At 36.4% G+C, this 16,054-nt stretch overlaps 1 protein-coding gene across 3 annotated transcripts in view; it reads left to right on the top strand.

Moving 5' to 3' along the window:
• Positions 1–9,714: 9,714 nt before the first annotated feature.
• The window catches only part of LOC134310890 (protein MTSS 1-like), a 67,237-nt gene continuing 60,897 nt past the window's right edge, over positions 9,715–16,054 (top strand). For all 3 annotated transcript variants that reach the window (XM_062992618.1, XM_062992619.1, XM_062992617.1), the window contains exon 1: positions 9,715–10,086. In XM_062992618.1, coding sequence (XP_062848688.1) covers positions 10,015–10,086 — 72 coding nt within the window. In that variant the 5' untranslated portion in view covers positions 9,715–10,014. The remainder of the gene's footprint in view (positions 10,087–16,054) is intronic.

Here is a 16,054-nt window from a genome sequence, read left to right as displayed (position 1 = left end):
TACTCACACAGACTAAATCTATGTATGTAAAAGTACATATTTTAGATTTATGTGATTATATCCTTGCAAGCATGAGATTTATGATGTGCTTACAATGTATTTATAAAATATTTAAATTCTGCCATGGGCATGTGCTGATTAAATGATTCATAAATACTCATATCAAAAAGTAATGACCAAGGCAATGACAGCTCTGAAAGCAAAAAAGTTTGGCCTAGTTATTTGGATAGGATCCGGCTCTGTGTCTAAATGGATCTAGATTTTAGATTATGAAAAATACTCTTGCAAATTTCTTGCAACACACTAAGGTAGAAAACAATTGTTCAGTATTTATAAATAATATCATCTTTAATATTAATAACAAGTGGCAAAATTGTGTAGCTGGAGGGTTGGGTTCTGTACAGAAACCTGGGTCCTAAGGACCGGAGTTCAATCATAGCCTTTGGTCATGTCTATAAGACATTTTACATGCATGGGTTTGTCCACCACTATGGTTTTCTTCTACCTCTGAAACATGCAGAAGGTTGAGTGGCTGCTATAATTTGCCCCTCTATGTGTGGGAGTGAATAACTGTCATAATATAATTAATGCCCATGGTTTTAAATTGGCTGTCCAACAAGCTCATGGTCAGATCTCCACATACTTTTGGCCATATATTTTAACTTCTATAACTTATAACTGGGACTGAAAGCAATCCAAGCAAGGTATTAAGGGTTAATGGTTTCAAAGGCCCAACAGTGGTAACTTTGTGATGAGACCAGTGACTTTTTGATGACTAGTCCAGTACCTTAACCACTGAGCTACTTCTGCCCACATCATTACAGATGATGAAAACACTGTTTCTCATACATGTTCACGGTCAAAGTGTGTCCGGCACCACTTGAAAACTTGGAAGGCGTAAATACAGTCACACACAAAACCAACTTTTTCATAACTAGCAGATGGCATTAATCAAACAAACATGTAGTGCTACTGCTAGCAGCTGTTGTTTATGCAACGGTGTGCTGACGTACACAAAAAGAAGAGAGCGAAATGCATGGCTGTGGGATGGCATGATCAGAATGGACTGTAGAGTAACTATGAGGTGAGAGTTTGGAAGTACTGACATGTACCTTTGCTTGGTGCTGGGATGGTTCCTTCAGAGATTCAACTTTTCTACTTTTTTCAAGTACTTAATTTAAATGAAAGAAAGACATGGGCATGGCAGAGGATGGTGAGGTTTTATGTACTCTGTACTACAAATTGACACAAGATGCATTTGCTCAAAATGTGGTTCATGTTTTAACACAAGCTATCAAAAGGTGTTACGGTGGACTTACCTACCACTTTAAATAAATATAATGACAAAATTAATCATTAAATGTTTTCAAGTATGAACAGCCTAGTAAAATAATAGTATACTTCAAACATGTAATACATATAACAGTTAAATAAGTATTGAAATAACTGTTGGTGATAATTAATGGTGATAATAATAAAATTACATTTTCTATAATATAGAACTTGGTTGTAATATCAGCACATGCCTGTAGTCACATTATTTAGTTTGATTGTAGGTTTGTGTGATTTGTCAGTGGCATGAAGTGGTTTTACATTTTAAAATCTGTATTATTTGTAATTGTTTCCCAGACTGAGTGCTATTTTAAAAGCAGCATCACTGTAAGACGTTGTGTCATGTATTGTGCATGTAACTGTATCTGACATGATTTTAAATATAGATGTGCATCCAGACATCATTATTAAATATAAAACTGGTACAGTTTTTTTCCTTTGTGTTACATTGTTTACCTGATAGGTATGTACAGAGTAGAAACATATTAAAATGTTTTTGTTATTTAACATAATTAAAAATTTTGAGGCAAAACAGTATTCAGACAGCACAAATTAGTAATATTAGTACTTTGTTGGAAACTACAGCATCTAGACATCTGCCATAGACAATAATTAGCCTTTTGCAGTAGTTTTGTTTAATTTTTAATTTTTTTATTTTTTTCCCATTTGGATGTTGCTAATTCCCCTCTGTGAACTCTGCCTGAGTGCACAGAATGTATGATGCCTGAGTAAGCTTTTGCTTCACCGTAACAGAACTGTACTGTAACTGCAGAATTGTTTTCTCTGTTTATTTATCAATTTATTTCAATCTCACATTCCCAAAAATTTTTAATTACAAAGCAAGGACACACTGAGTCAGTTGTACAATTATTTGTATTATTGCATACCAAAAGCATGGGTGATGCCACCATTTGTACTGGGCACAACAAAGCAAAAAGTTTGTAAAGACTCACTGCTAACATGCATAAAAATCTAGCATATATAAATATTCTTGAAGACCTTATAGAGTTTAGTGACAATGTGGCACTGTCCAATATTCAAATTTTTGTCCTGCTAGATAGATAGACCTAAATAATAGCTAAATAGTATATAGGAGCTAAAGCTACTCTGCTCAACAGTAGAACTATGATTGTGACCTATAATTGTCTAGCTCTCCTATAAAGCTAGAAGCTGCACTATAGCTGTGAGCTTCAATACTGTTCTACAGCAACCAGTTCTCTAAAATGATGATAGGGCAAGAGAGCTGGCTACCATGATGCTATTGAGTTTGGGCTAGACTTTTAGTTCCAATAAAGGAACTTTCCAAAAACTTTTGGGTTCCTAATTTTTTGGAAACAATTTACTAAATGTCTTTTTTCCATGCACGTAGAAGGCTGCTTTGCTAAGTTTATTGTGGAAAAGCTTGAATGGCCTCCTTAAAGAATTAACCCTATCTAGCACCTTTGGAATGAACTGGAATGCTGAATTTATGCCAACACTGCACCAGTAGCAGTGCACAAGCTGGCCAGAGTTCTTGTGGATCTTGTATAAATCCCAGATTTTAAAATCCAACAATCTGGTAGTATGTTTTCAGAAAAGTTAAGAGATTGCTATGGTATCACAGTAGGACCAATACTGTACAGTGGGGGAAATAAGTATTTGATCCCCTGCTGATTTTGTAAGTTTACCCCCTTACAAAGACTTGAACAGTCTATAATTTTTATGGAAGGTTTATTTTAACAGAGAGAGACAGAATATCAACAAAAAATCCAGAAAAAAAACATTAAATAAAAGTTATAAATTAATTTGTATTTAATTAAGGGAAATAAGTATTTGATCCCCTACCAACCAGCAAGAATTCTGACCCCCACAGACCGGTTATGTGCCCATGAGGCACACAAATTAGTCCTGTCCCTGTATAAAAGACTCCTGTCACAGAATCAGTTTCTTCCGTTCAAATCTCTCGACCACCATGGGCAAGACCAAAGAGCTATCAAAGGACGTCAGGGACAAGATTGTAGACCTGCACAAGGCTGGAATGGGCTACAAGACCATCAGCAAGAAGCTTGGTGAGAAAGAGACCACTGTTGGTGCGATAATTCGAAAATGGAAGAAATACAAGATCACAGTCAATCACCCTCACTCTGGCGCTCCATGCAAGATCTCACCTGGTGGGGTAAGAATGATTCTGAGAAAGGTGAGGTCAGTCCAGAATTACACGGGAGGAGCTTGTCAATGATCTCAAGGGAGCTGGGAGCAGAGAAATGCTGGATATGACCCCAAGAACACCATCCCCACCGGGCATTTCTCTGCCTCCAAACACGGCGAGTGGAGTTGATGCCAAAGAGCTCAATTTTGGTCTCATCTGACCATATCACATTCTCCCAAGCTTTCTCTGGGAGGTCTCTGAATCCAATACATTCAGGTGTTCATTGGCAAACTTCAGACGGGCCTGTACATGAGCCTTCTTGAGCAAAGGGACTTTGCAGGCACTGCAGGATCTCAATCCATTACGGCGAAGTGTGTTACTAATGGTTTTCTTGGTGACTGTGCTCCCAGCTCCCTTGAGATCATTGACAAGCTCCTCCCGTGTAATTCTGGACTGACCTCACCTTTCTCAGAATCATTCTTACCCCACCAGGTGAGATCTTGCATGGAGATCCAGAGTGAGGGTGATTGACTGTGATCTTGTATTTCTTCCATTTTCGAATTATCGCACCAACAGTGGTCTCTTTCTCACCAAGCTTCTTGCTGATGGTCTTGTAGCCTATTCCAGCCTTGTGCAGGTCTACAATCTTGTCCCTGATGTCCTTTGATAGCTCTTTGGTCTTGCCCATGGTGGTCGAGAGATTTGAACGGAAGAAACTGATTCTGTGACAGGAGTCTTTTATACAGGGACAGGACTAATTTGTGTGCCTCATGGGCACATAACCGGTCTGTGGGGGTCAGAATTCTTGCTGGTTGGTAGGGGATCAAATACTTATTTCCCTTAATTAAATACAAGTTAATTTAGAACTTTTATTTAATGTTTTTTTTCTGGATTTTTTGTTGATATTCTGTCTCTCTCTGTTAAAATAAACCTTCCATAAAAATTATAGACTGTTCAAGTCTTTGTAAGGGGGTAAACTTACAAAATCAGCAGGGGATCAAATACTTATTTCCCCCACTGTATGTATCAATAGAATGATTCTGATGAGTGTGTGAAGTCCATAAACCTTCAGCCATAAAACGTACAGAACTTTTAGTCTGTCGAACAAATGGTTCATAATGGTGCATTTACAGCATCTCAAAAAGCTTTTGGTGTTTTTCCTAAGCAGTGAAGAAGAAAAACACCTTACAGAAACATCACTTCAGTTTAATGATGCTTCACCTCTTATCTGGTGCTTAGAAACAGTAACATAATAGAACATGTAAGCTACAAGGTAATGGATCATATGCAGCAACCTAATGGAGTATGATGGTGTGAGTGTGTGTTAATGCCACCTGTCAGACTGCTGAGAGGTGTTGTGTGTGTGTGTGGAGCCAGAGGATGTTTACACTCTGGTCCTTTAGTCTACAGTGCTCAAAACATGGAGCAGCTGCCCTAAAGCAAACACATACAGTAAATATAAAATGACTGTGTTAGTTTCACTTGCTGTAAATAATTTATTAATATTAATATTGCATGAACATTACCTGTTCAATACATAATGAATTTTATGTTTTCAGTTTTCATTATGAATGTAATGTAGTGCTTAAATAGATTAACTACAGTAGATCTAGTTAAGCAAGCTACATTTAAAAAGCATTAATTAATAAATAAATAAATAAAAATTAAATAATAAGAAATTTTTTTTTATTAAATATTAAACATATAAATATTAAATAAATATTTAAAAAATGAATAAATAAAAAATAAATGAAAATACAAGTATAACATGCAAAATTAAATTACACTAAATGTGCATTTGTATATTGTATATAATTGTATATAATCTTTAAAGTAAATATGTGCTTCTGTTTGGCATTTTTTCTCATTTACTAGTGTTTTTCATTACAAATCCTAAAATCAGCAAAACTGTTTAAATAAAAAGCACATTTGTAAAAGTGACCACACCCTTTTTTGTACAAAAATTCAGATTTCTGTAAATCCAATTCCTTCCAAGTTCAAGATCAGACCAATCAGAAGCTCCAAATATAAATAAATACCAAATACTAAGAAATTCTGTAATTCATATAAATATTTAAAGGTTTAACTTTGAACTTAAATTGTTCTGCTGATTATGATTTATAATAAAACATTGTATTTAATTTGGAAGAAAAAGCATGCAAGACTTGTGCACTATAGTGGTGACCCCCACTGTGTATAAACTGTATATAAGATCATTACTAGATTTGGATGTTCAGATAATTGTCTGTAAGGTATGTTAAAGTAGAAAAAAAACTTAATTGCTGTATAATTTATGTTACATATAATCGTTTTTTTTTTGTTCTCATATTTAAATTTAATCTGACAAAATGAAACACTTTTTCATATGGAATCTATTCTTTGTGGGAAACAGTAACACAGTTGTAAATGTATGCAGTCTGGTGAAAAATTGCAGAAAGTGTTGTGCAGTCATGACCAGTCAAAACGTAGGCACATTTTCTATTAAAATAAATGAAAATGATGGCACAATCACAGACAAACTCATTAAGTTTTAATAATACATTAATGAGCATATATTGTACTCACAGCAAGTGCAATATATCCTGCTATTTAACAGTGATGTTACATACTATTTAGTATGCAGTATGTGATCTGGGCAGGAAATCAGTGAGAAACCTTGGCTAAATTAAGATGTCAGTTAGGCATGTAGTTGTGTGTTTGCAGTGTTGAGAACAAATTACATGTGGTAAAAATACATACACTGTCTGATTTAGATCTTTTTGGGCCTGATTTGGTTTTGGTCGATCCATTATTATGTTCATGCCAAAATTATTTTCAGACATTCAGATTCATACACTTATCAGACACTCACTGCCAAAAAGAAAACAATTCTGTATTTCTACTTAACAAAACCTGAGGAAACTGTCCCTCTAACCCACTGAAGGTTGCACATTATGCAAAGCATTATGTGATGAGATACTGCAAACAGACCTCAGTTCTCAGACCTTCAGCACTTACTGGATTTTGTCCATTTTATTTGAACTTGGTCACATCATTATGCAACATCTGAAGAAATTGGGACTCAGGATTGTCCCAATACTCAGACTGTTCTATATTTACATTTTAGCATTGCTTCGCTGTTACTATTAAAAATCCCAGTTACCATTTCTTCTGGATCAAGGTTTTCACAATTGCACCATGTTAGACAACCAATGTCTTCTAAACAAGACTAATTTAATATCAGATTTTACCCAGGCTGAAGTAAGAGGAGTTCACTTCTGGGGTGACTCACGTATTTAGCTGTTTTTTAGGCATCCCTACTGCTTGTATATGACTTCTATTGTTTGCATGTGAACTATTATTTGATATACATGTGTAAGATGTGTAAATTCTGATTGGGACAATTTGACCTTGGGTGTACCTCGCTAAAATTTGACATGCTAATGTCAAATGACTGAGATAATACTCGTTAGCGCTAGTCTTTATTGCTTTACAGATTTCTAAAACTGTTAGAACTTTTTATTAAAAAATAAGACAGTTAAAAACTGGCTTACAAAAGGGTAAAATTTGAGTTCAGTTGGAGTGCAGTTAAATTATCTTTTACAAAATGTGTTGTGTGTTAAAAGTTAAATGGTTTTCACGATACACAAACGTAGCTACAGAGGCCATCAAACGGAGGGCAATTACTTTTTTATACCACTGTAGGCTATCTATTAATCTTACTAAAATTATCCACTAAATGACACCAATACCTTTTATTAAATGGCAAAACGATTACAAACGAGCTAGAAAAACAACACCAACATAGCTTTTACTGATATACAGGGCAGGTGGAACAGCTGGTAGAGTAGGTGCCGCACAGCAGCAAAGGTCCTAGAGAACCAGGCTTAATTACAGTCTGTAAAAAATTTCAAATTTTCTAACTTTCCTTTGGGCACTCTGGTTTTCTCACAGAAGTGGGATTGGTTGTTTCCTAATTGCGCCAAACTGTGAGTGACTCTGACCAGGATGAATCAGTTAGTCAAAATGAAAATTAACTAAGAAGAATACATTATTTAATAGCTGCAACAACATGTATTTTTTTTCTAATAAATAAAACCTCTGACACTGTTGAATTCATTCTGCTTTTGGTTTGTTTGTATTAAATGTACCCACTAGGTGGTGCTAAAATACAAACTCTGAACAGGATTATTGGCTACTGTAAATTGCAACTGATTAATGATTTATTCAGGCACTGAAAAATCAATGGTTAAATAAGACCTGTTTTAAATAGTTAAGGACTGTGACAACGTTGGTGTTTATAACCCATGTTGCTGTGTAGCACTGTACCAGCTGTACCAGCTGTGCTGCCTCTTTAATTAAATACATCCATAAAATAACTTAGAGAACTTCCAAAAAGCTGGTGTTGGTGGTTTTTAGTCACATTCATGCTACTCAACTTTGTCCCCCAACATAACCACTTATTCATTTTCACAAACTGCTTTAACCTAAGTATGGTTACTGTGGGTCCTCAACTTACCTAAAACACTTGGTGGAAAGTAGGAATATTCCCCGAATGGGGCAGCAATTTCAGAAGTTCAGAACCACTAGAGCCACCATGCTGCCCCCAGCATAAACCAACATATCATCTGGCCATCTAAACAGCATTAAACAGCACTGCCCAGTTTAAACCAGCAATGGACCAGTATTTGTTAGCAGGTACGATTTTTGACCCAGATCAAGTTAATGTCGCTTTTTTGTGCTCCTGTTTTTGCTCATTTTCACCACTAGATGTCGCCAAGATACAAATGAGTTTAGTTCAGTTCAGCTTTAATTCTTCTCTGAATACAATTACAAACAAATCCAAAATACTTTATTGTAGAATGTTAGACCTTCTCACAACGAAATAATTTTGTTTCTTTAAGGAATGACAGTGGTGGAGAAACAAAACGTAATTGCAGAGGCCATCAAAAGGGGTGTAAGTTATGTATTAACCTAACTAAACTTATCCACTAGATGACGCCAATACCATTTAATTAAAAATGAGCATCCAACGTTAATTGGCTTTTATTAGCAGGGGGCACATCTAGTAGAGTAGGTGCCGCACAGCAGAACCAGGAGAACCAGGCTTGATCTGTGAATATTTTCACATGTTCTCTCAGTGTCCCTCTTTTGTTTATTTAATGAATGAAAGAGAAAAAATATCCTTACAATGCTTTAAATTTTTCAGTGATAGACAGGTCTGGACTGCAGACAGGTCAGTTTAGCAACTTCACTCACTGATTAATCTATTAAGCCATGCTGTTGTCAAACATTCAGAACGTGTCTTGGTGCTGTCATGATGTTCTAGAACAGACATTGTCTAAAAAGTTTGCAAATAATTATTGGTATTTTTTTATAAAAATAAAAACAAAAGAGACAAACAAGAAACAAAGGAAGATGGGCAGGTTGGAGGGCAGGTTGTAATATATTTCAGGTAAGTTGTAAAAACTATTTATTCAGAGATGGACGTGTATTTTGTTCATTTTAGATTATTCAATTTATTTTAAACCTAGGGTGGCACAGTGGCTCAGTTCGGTCCCCAGGTGGGGCGGTCTGGGTCCTTTCTGTGTGGAGTTGGAGTGTTCTCCCTGTGTATGAGTGGGTTTTCTCCGGGAGCTCCGGTTTCCTCCCACAGTCCAAAGACATGCAGTCAGGTTAAATGGAGATACTAAATTGTCTGTGACTGTGTTTGACATTAAACTTGTGAACTGATGAATCTTGTGTAACGAGTAACTACCATTTCTGTCATGAATGTAACCAACGTGTGTAAAACATGATGTTAAAACCCTAATAAATAAATAAATATTTTGAACTTGAACATTTTTATTGCTTTAAAATTTTAGTTAAATACAACATAAAATGACTGGTTTAGGTTTGTGGTTTATATTACAAAGCTATTAAATTACGGGTGTGTCAAATGTTATATTTAAAAGCAAAAAACTATTTTGTAGCAGAAAAAAACGTTTTCTGGGAGGCTTTTTAAAACGATTAAAAATTGACTATTTGTATTATTTGTGGTGTAAATAAGACTGATGAAACGTTCAGCATCGTTTAGTGTCTAAAATATTGTAATTAAAAAAAAAATTTAATCTAAAATAAATACTGTAAATAAAAGTAAAACAGAAAGGGGCGGGTCGCGGTGACGCGCGGACGCGAGCGCGCTGGAGGTGGCGCGTGTTAGTAGGCGCGTCCCCGCCTGAGTGATGTCAGCAGTAGTGTTGTTGGGGACAGAGCAGTAAAGAGGCGGAACCTACTTCACTTTTAGTCTCTTACTACTACATTTGTACCTCTGTAGAAGTATTTAGGAAAGTTCCTGTACGGTTTTCGGTGACTGTGTGGATTTAAAGCGGTTATGTAGAAGTTATGGGACGCTTTGTGTTGTGCAAAAGAAACGAGGTTTTAAATCTCTCAGTTCGTTGTTTTTCTCTCAGCTACGCTCGGTAAGTCGATACTCCGATTCTCATCAATACATACCGGTACCGATACACAGCGGCTGGATCTTTCCATACCGTCGGCAACTTCAGCTGGGATTTTCGGGGTTGTTTTGGACGGAAATGGAAGTAACCATGGATAAGGACTGCAGTGCTCTCGGAGGACTTTTTCAGGCTGTTATTGCAGACATGAAGGTAAAACTTCACCTTTTTCCTCACCTGTCCATTTTAAATTCCTTATCACTTTTTTAGTTATGTTTTAATGATAAAGCAAAACATACAAGTTCAATCACAACAACAGAATTCACAGTATATTACATTTTGTGTAACTTTATTATAAAATTACAATATGATGCTTCAAATTGCCAAATTAATCATCTGTGTTGCTGTATGTTTATGTTTGACCAATAATTCTTTGTTTTAGTTTAATTGCAATTGCAGAGAGAATTTAATTCTACTGTTACTACTATGTACTTAAAATAGTTATAATGTTATGATAGGAAAACATAAATCATATAAGTTTATACTATAACTGCTTATCATAGTTATACACTATAATTTATACAGCTAATATAGTACAGAGTAGTTTTTTTGTTTATTAGGATTTTAACGTCATGTTTTACACTTTGGTTACATTCATGACAGGAACGGTAGTTACTCATTACACAAGACTCATCACTTCACAAGGTTATATCAAACACAGTGATGGACAATTCAGTATCTCCAATTCACCTCACTTGCATGACTTTGGACTGTGGGAGGAAACCGGAGCACCCGGAGGAAACCCACGCGGACACGGAGAGAACATGCAAACTCCACACAGAAAGGACCCGGACCGCCCCACCTGGGGATCGAACCCAGGACCTTCTTGCTGTGAGGCGACAGTGCTACCCACTTAGCCACCGTGCTGCCCGCATAGAGTAGTAACAATAGTAATGTAAATAATCATCATTTTAAAGTAATTGTGCTATAATAAAAACAAATAGAAAAAGTAGATTCACATTTCCCAGTTAAAATGAAAATATGACTTTTTTTTACTGTTAGTAAATATAAAATCAAATAGAAAAATAAAGGCACTGCTTACAAGTTTTAGGTTATAGTTTTTGGCCCAAGCTAATTTCTCTAGTTTATATTTTCAACCAGACAAACAAAAAACAGAATCATCCGCTGTACCAAGTTTATAGTAAAATTGTTAGTCGAGTGCTTGGAACTGACAACCACATCTTTTGTTAACCAAAAAGGAAAGGAATAATTACAGGTGTGTGTTGTTATAAGCAAATGCATAGAATGTGCAGTGGAAATGTGTTTACATGAAGCAGCTGCTACAGGCTCGGATTAGAAACCTGCACTGGAACCGAGAACCTCAATGTGAGAGACTGTAGTACATGTGGATGAAACTTTAGACCTTTAGGGTCTTCAGTGAGATGTTTCATGTTACAAAATTCTGAGCCACCTTCAAGTTACATTACTTACTATTAGAACAGAAACGTCTTAAACTTTTGAGTGAACCTGTGAATTTGTGGTTAAAAAACTGAGAGTTTTGAGAATGATAAATAAAAATTGCACATTCAGAAGTTCTGAAGATGTTCAGCCACATCTAGTGCTGATCAATTTGACATACTCTTGTAGTTGTAGACTTTTTGGTTGGTAGTAAGTGGTCAAAAGTTTTCTATATATGTACTTAAAAACATACTTATTGATGATAAAATTCTGTTGAAACAGTAAAAATAATTGAGGATTTACTCAGAATCCAACCAACTTTTGTAAAGAATTTAATCTAATAACCAAAAGCAAATACAAAAAAAGTGGACCATCTTTTAAAAGTGGACCATCTTAAAGAATCAAACACCAAAACTTACTTCTCAGACTTTTGTAATAAACAAAAAATCTACATGTTAAATGCAATGTACAATAATTAGCAATTTAGTAATTATTTTAATTAATTTAGTAGTTTAGTTTAGTAGTTTCTGCTACAGTACTGCTACAGTTGTAAGAAACAGGAAACAGTTATCTGATCTTGAAAAGATTAAGCTAATCGTCCAAAGAATGTCAAATTATATTTACTTTTTATAGCTTTAGTAATAATAAATATAATTTTGACTAGCAGTGCTAGCTCAGTTGTTAAGGTATTGGACTAATCAAGCACTACTACCTCCCATTTTTAATAATTGGGCCCCTGATCAAGGCCTCTCAAGTCTCAGTTACTTGCATTGTATACGGTCACAACTGTAAGTCATTTTGCAAAAAAGCTGTGAGTTAACACAGTGTAATTACCTAAATGATTACCATGCTTTATGATGTTGTTGTTCAGTTATAACACTGTTATAAAACAAACACTTCTTTTATTGCTCTGTTTGGCCATGTGGAACGTCCATGTCTTCACATTTGTTCGTATTAATTAGTATTGCTATTTTATTGTGTCCTCTGGTATCAGTTTTACTCTAATGTATCTTCAGCCTGGATGGAAAAAGAGGAGAACAAACAGTCTCATTAATGTTCTCTATTGTTCCTGTTGATATTTTATACCCAAGCAAGGGCTCAACTTTCAAGCTTGCTTTAAATATTTATCCTTTATTAGTAACTCTCCTCTGTCACTTTATTCATAAAGAAAAGAAGATGATGAGGGATGATGGGATTAGATGTCTAATTTTGTATTTGCTTTGTGCTAATTTCTACTCATTCATAATTATCATGATCATTATCATTTACGTTTTCGGCATTTAGCAGACGCTCTTATCCAGAGCGACTTACAGAAGTGCTTCCATAGTAAACATTACCTTACTCTAGTTTAAGTAGACAACAGTCCAAGAATACAAATCTGCTAAAACCCTGCGAGAAATGAATACGAGCGTTAGTAAGTAAGAAAGTACAAGTCAGCTTAAGTGTTTAGTAAAGATGTGGGTTTTTAATCGTTTTTTAAAAACAGCAAGACACTCAGATGTTCGAACAGACAAGGGAAGCTCGTTCCACCACTTGGGTGCAAGTACAGGGAAGAACCTTGCGCCTTGATGCTTGTCTTCCTCGAGTCCTATCTGAGCAGGCATGATGGAAAAACAGTGCAGTAAAGCATGAATGTAGGATTTTAGTGGGCTGGATCACAATGTGCACCATTGTGCTATGGGTCCTGGTGCGATTGCCCCCTCAGTAGTTCCAACACTGCCAGAGCAGGAATGACACTCTGTTTTTAACTGCCGTGTAAATAACATTCTGGATGTAATGATAGTGCAGTATAAACCAAAGGTAAACATTTGTTCTAATTTTAATAGCAAAAATTTATTGAGATCCCAGAGATAAACAAAATGCCCCAAAAACCACTTGATAACAAATTAAAACAGAGACACTGGATCAGTGACATAGACATGACTAGATTAAGCAGGAAAAGGAAACCTAACTGTACTGCATGTTCACTGTCATGTCTTGTATCTTCTAATTTATAGCACTGCGAGCTGTTTTCCTGCCTGATACAAACTGTGACATTATTGGTTTTGTTTTGTCTGCCTTTTTCTGCAAAGTTGTCTTTTCTAATGTAATAAATAATAAAAAAAATGTTAGAACATTTTAATTGCATGAAAGTTGACTTCTTCTTCTTGTCAAAAGAAGTTTTCCCGAGAAATTTCTTATTGGATGTATAAAATAAATTAAGCTATACACATTAAAACCACCTCCTTGTTTCTACACTCACTGTCCATTTTATCAGCTCCACTTACCATATAGAAGCACTCTGTAGTTCTACAATTACTGACTGTAGTCCATCTATTTCTCTACATACTTCTTTTAGCCTGCTTTCACCCTGTTCTTCAATGGTCAGGACTCTCTCAGGACCACTACAGAGCAGGTGTTATTTGGGTGCACTGCAGTGACGTGGTGGTGTGTTAGTGTGTGTTGTGCTGGTATGAGTGGATCAGGCACAGCAGCGCTGCTGGAGATTTTAAATACCATGTCCACTCACTGTCCACTCTATTAGACACTCCTATCTAGTTGGTCCACCTTGTAGATGTAAAGTCAGAGACGATCGCTCATCTATTGCTGCTGTTTGAGTTGGTCATCTTCTAGACCTTCATCAGTGGTCACAGGACGGCTGTTGGCTGGATTTTTTGGTTTGTGGACTATTCTCAGTCCATCAGCGCTGCTGTGTCTGATCCACTCATACCAGCACAACACACACTAACACACCACCACCATGTCAGTGTCACTGAAGTGCTGAGAATGACCCACCCACCCAAATAATACCTGCTCTGTGGTGGTCCTGGGAGAGTCCTGGCTATTGAAGAACAGCATGAAAGAGGGCTAACAAAGCATGTAGAGAAACAGATGGACTACAGTCAGTAATTGTAGAACTACAAAGTGCTCCTATATGGTAAGTGGAGCTGATAAAATGGACAGTGAGTGTAGAAACAAGGAGGTGGTTTTTAATGTTGTGGCTGATTGGTGTATATAAAGTTATAGGCTTCCAACTTTCCGGAGCCGTTTGACTGAGCTGAATCCTGACTCTAAGTACTGAGTGTTTCTTTTGGTTTAAATGCTGCCTAATCCAGCCAAAATATCTCCAGTGTGATGATGTGATAAACTGTAATGATCCCAAACCCATCATAATAGCATGAAACATAAGAAAACTGTGAACATATATGGTGTTAAAGTGTCAGTGATACGTTTAAGAAGTTCTGAATGTTCAGCTGGTGTGATGTTAGCTGAATGACAGGGTGCTGGAAGGCTCATACTGGCTGGTTCTTTCTTTCTCAGGATTTAAACAGATTAAGTTGCACACTTTCACATTCCTGAAGCTTCAACGCGAACAACAATTCTGTCATCTTCTCACCTCAGAGGCGCTCTACAGCCAAACCTGAATGGATTCTTTGTTTGAGCTTGGTTGCGTGTGGACGCTTTGTTTTGGAGAAGGAATTCCCAAACAACTGCTCCATAGCTCACAGAAACTTTATCTTATGAAGCTTTGTTTCCATCAAGGTTCACGGTGTACAGTATTAACTTCACATCAAGTCTCAATTTGTTCCTGCATTCAAAGCTCTGGTAGATCATCTGAGAAGTTAATTGCTACCAAGCGAGTAACGTCTGTAGGCGCCTTTTAAAATTATTAAAAAGGTTGTAGCTAGGGTACACAGGTTGTTGAGCAGTTCAGTTAGTCCACCATCGCAGAAGAGGGGAGTTTGAAAGATGAGAAGGTCAGATAGGCTCCCAATTTCTGCAGCCTGGTTAAGACGTCAGTGTGAGTATTAAAGGTCACAGTGTGGTCCTCCACCACTGGCTGGTGTAAAGAAGTGTCACACAGGGTCTGTGACTCTCCTCGGCCAACATGGGGGCGGCAGAGGAATTGGAACAATGTCCACATTGGGAAAAAACAGAGGAAATGCAAAAAGTTTTATAGTGGAGCAATAATTACTTTTAAGTTATTCATCATGTATAGGTCAACACTGATTTCAGCGAAAATAGTTTGCACATGTGGCATTATTATTATCTAGTGGAAATACAAAAGATCCTCCTAAACGTCCCTCTCAGAACCATTTTTAAATAATACACAAGTAAAAAGAACCACAAATTTTCCAGTGACAGTTGCACCATACACGGTTTTACAACACTCTCATAGACTAAGGATAAAAAGCTGTTAGAGAAGTCTGTGCTTACTAGAAGAGTTGCAGGATGACCTAAAAGCATCAGGAACAAAAACAAGAACTGTGCCGCTAAACCAATAACCGAGAAATGAGTCAGTGTTTATTCAATGCTGTGACTGAAAACCCTCTTGGCGAGGTACATGCTTTGGATGTTGCAAGTGCAGTAGGGAATTGGAAATGACTAAATTGGGAAAAAACTGAAAAAATGCAAAACGGAAAAAACACACATTGTAAACACATGTCAAAAATCAAAAAGAATGTTATGGGTAGGGATGTCCCGATCACGTTTTTTTGTTCCCGATCTTTAATTTTGATCCCGAGTCTCAAACCGATACTTGTATTTTCTAGATATTGTCTAGATAAGAACTAGATAAAACTGTTCACACAGTGCACACTTCAAGTACATTACAGTTATTCAAATTAATCCAATATATATGTTTAACAACTGAATAGCTCTGCAGTGCTGTAGGAAAAAATGTATGTTCTTTTATTTTTACAAAATAAAAGTAAACAAACTTAGTGCAGCATTGTAGTAGTAA

This window comes from Trichomycterus rosablanca, chromosome 3, assembly GCF_030014385.1.
Source record: "Trichomycterus rosablanca isolate fTriRos1 chromosome 3, fTriRos1.hap1, whole genome shotgun sequence".
Classification (NCBI taxonomy): domain Eukaryota; kingdom Metazoa; phylum Chordata; class Actinopteri; order Siluriformes; family Trichomycteridae; genus Trichomycterus; species Trichomycterus rosablanca.
The sequence above is the reverse complement of the archived record's forward strand: the minus strand, read 5'-3'. Positions and strand labels throughout refer to the sequence as shown.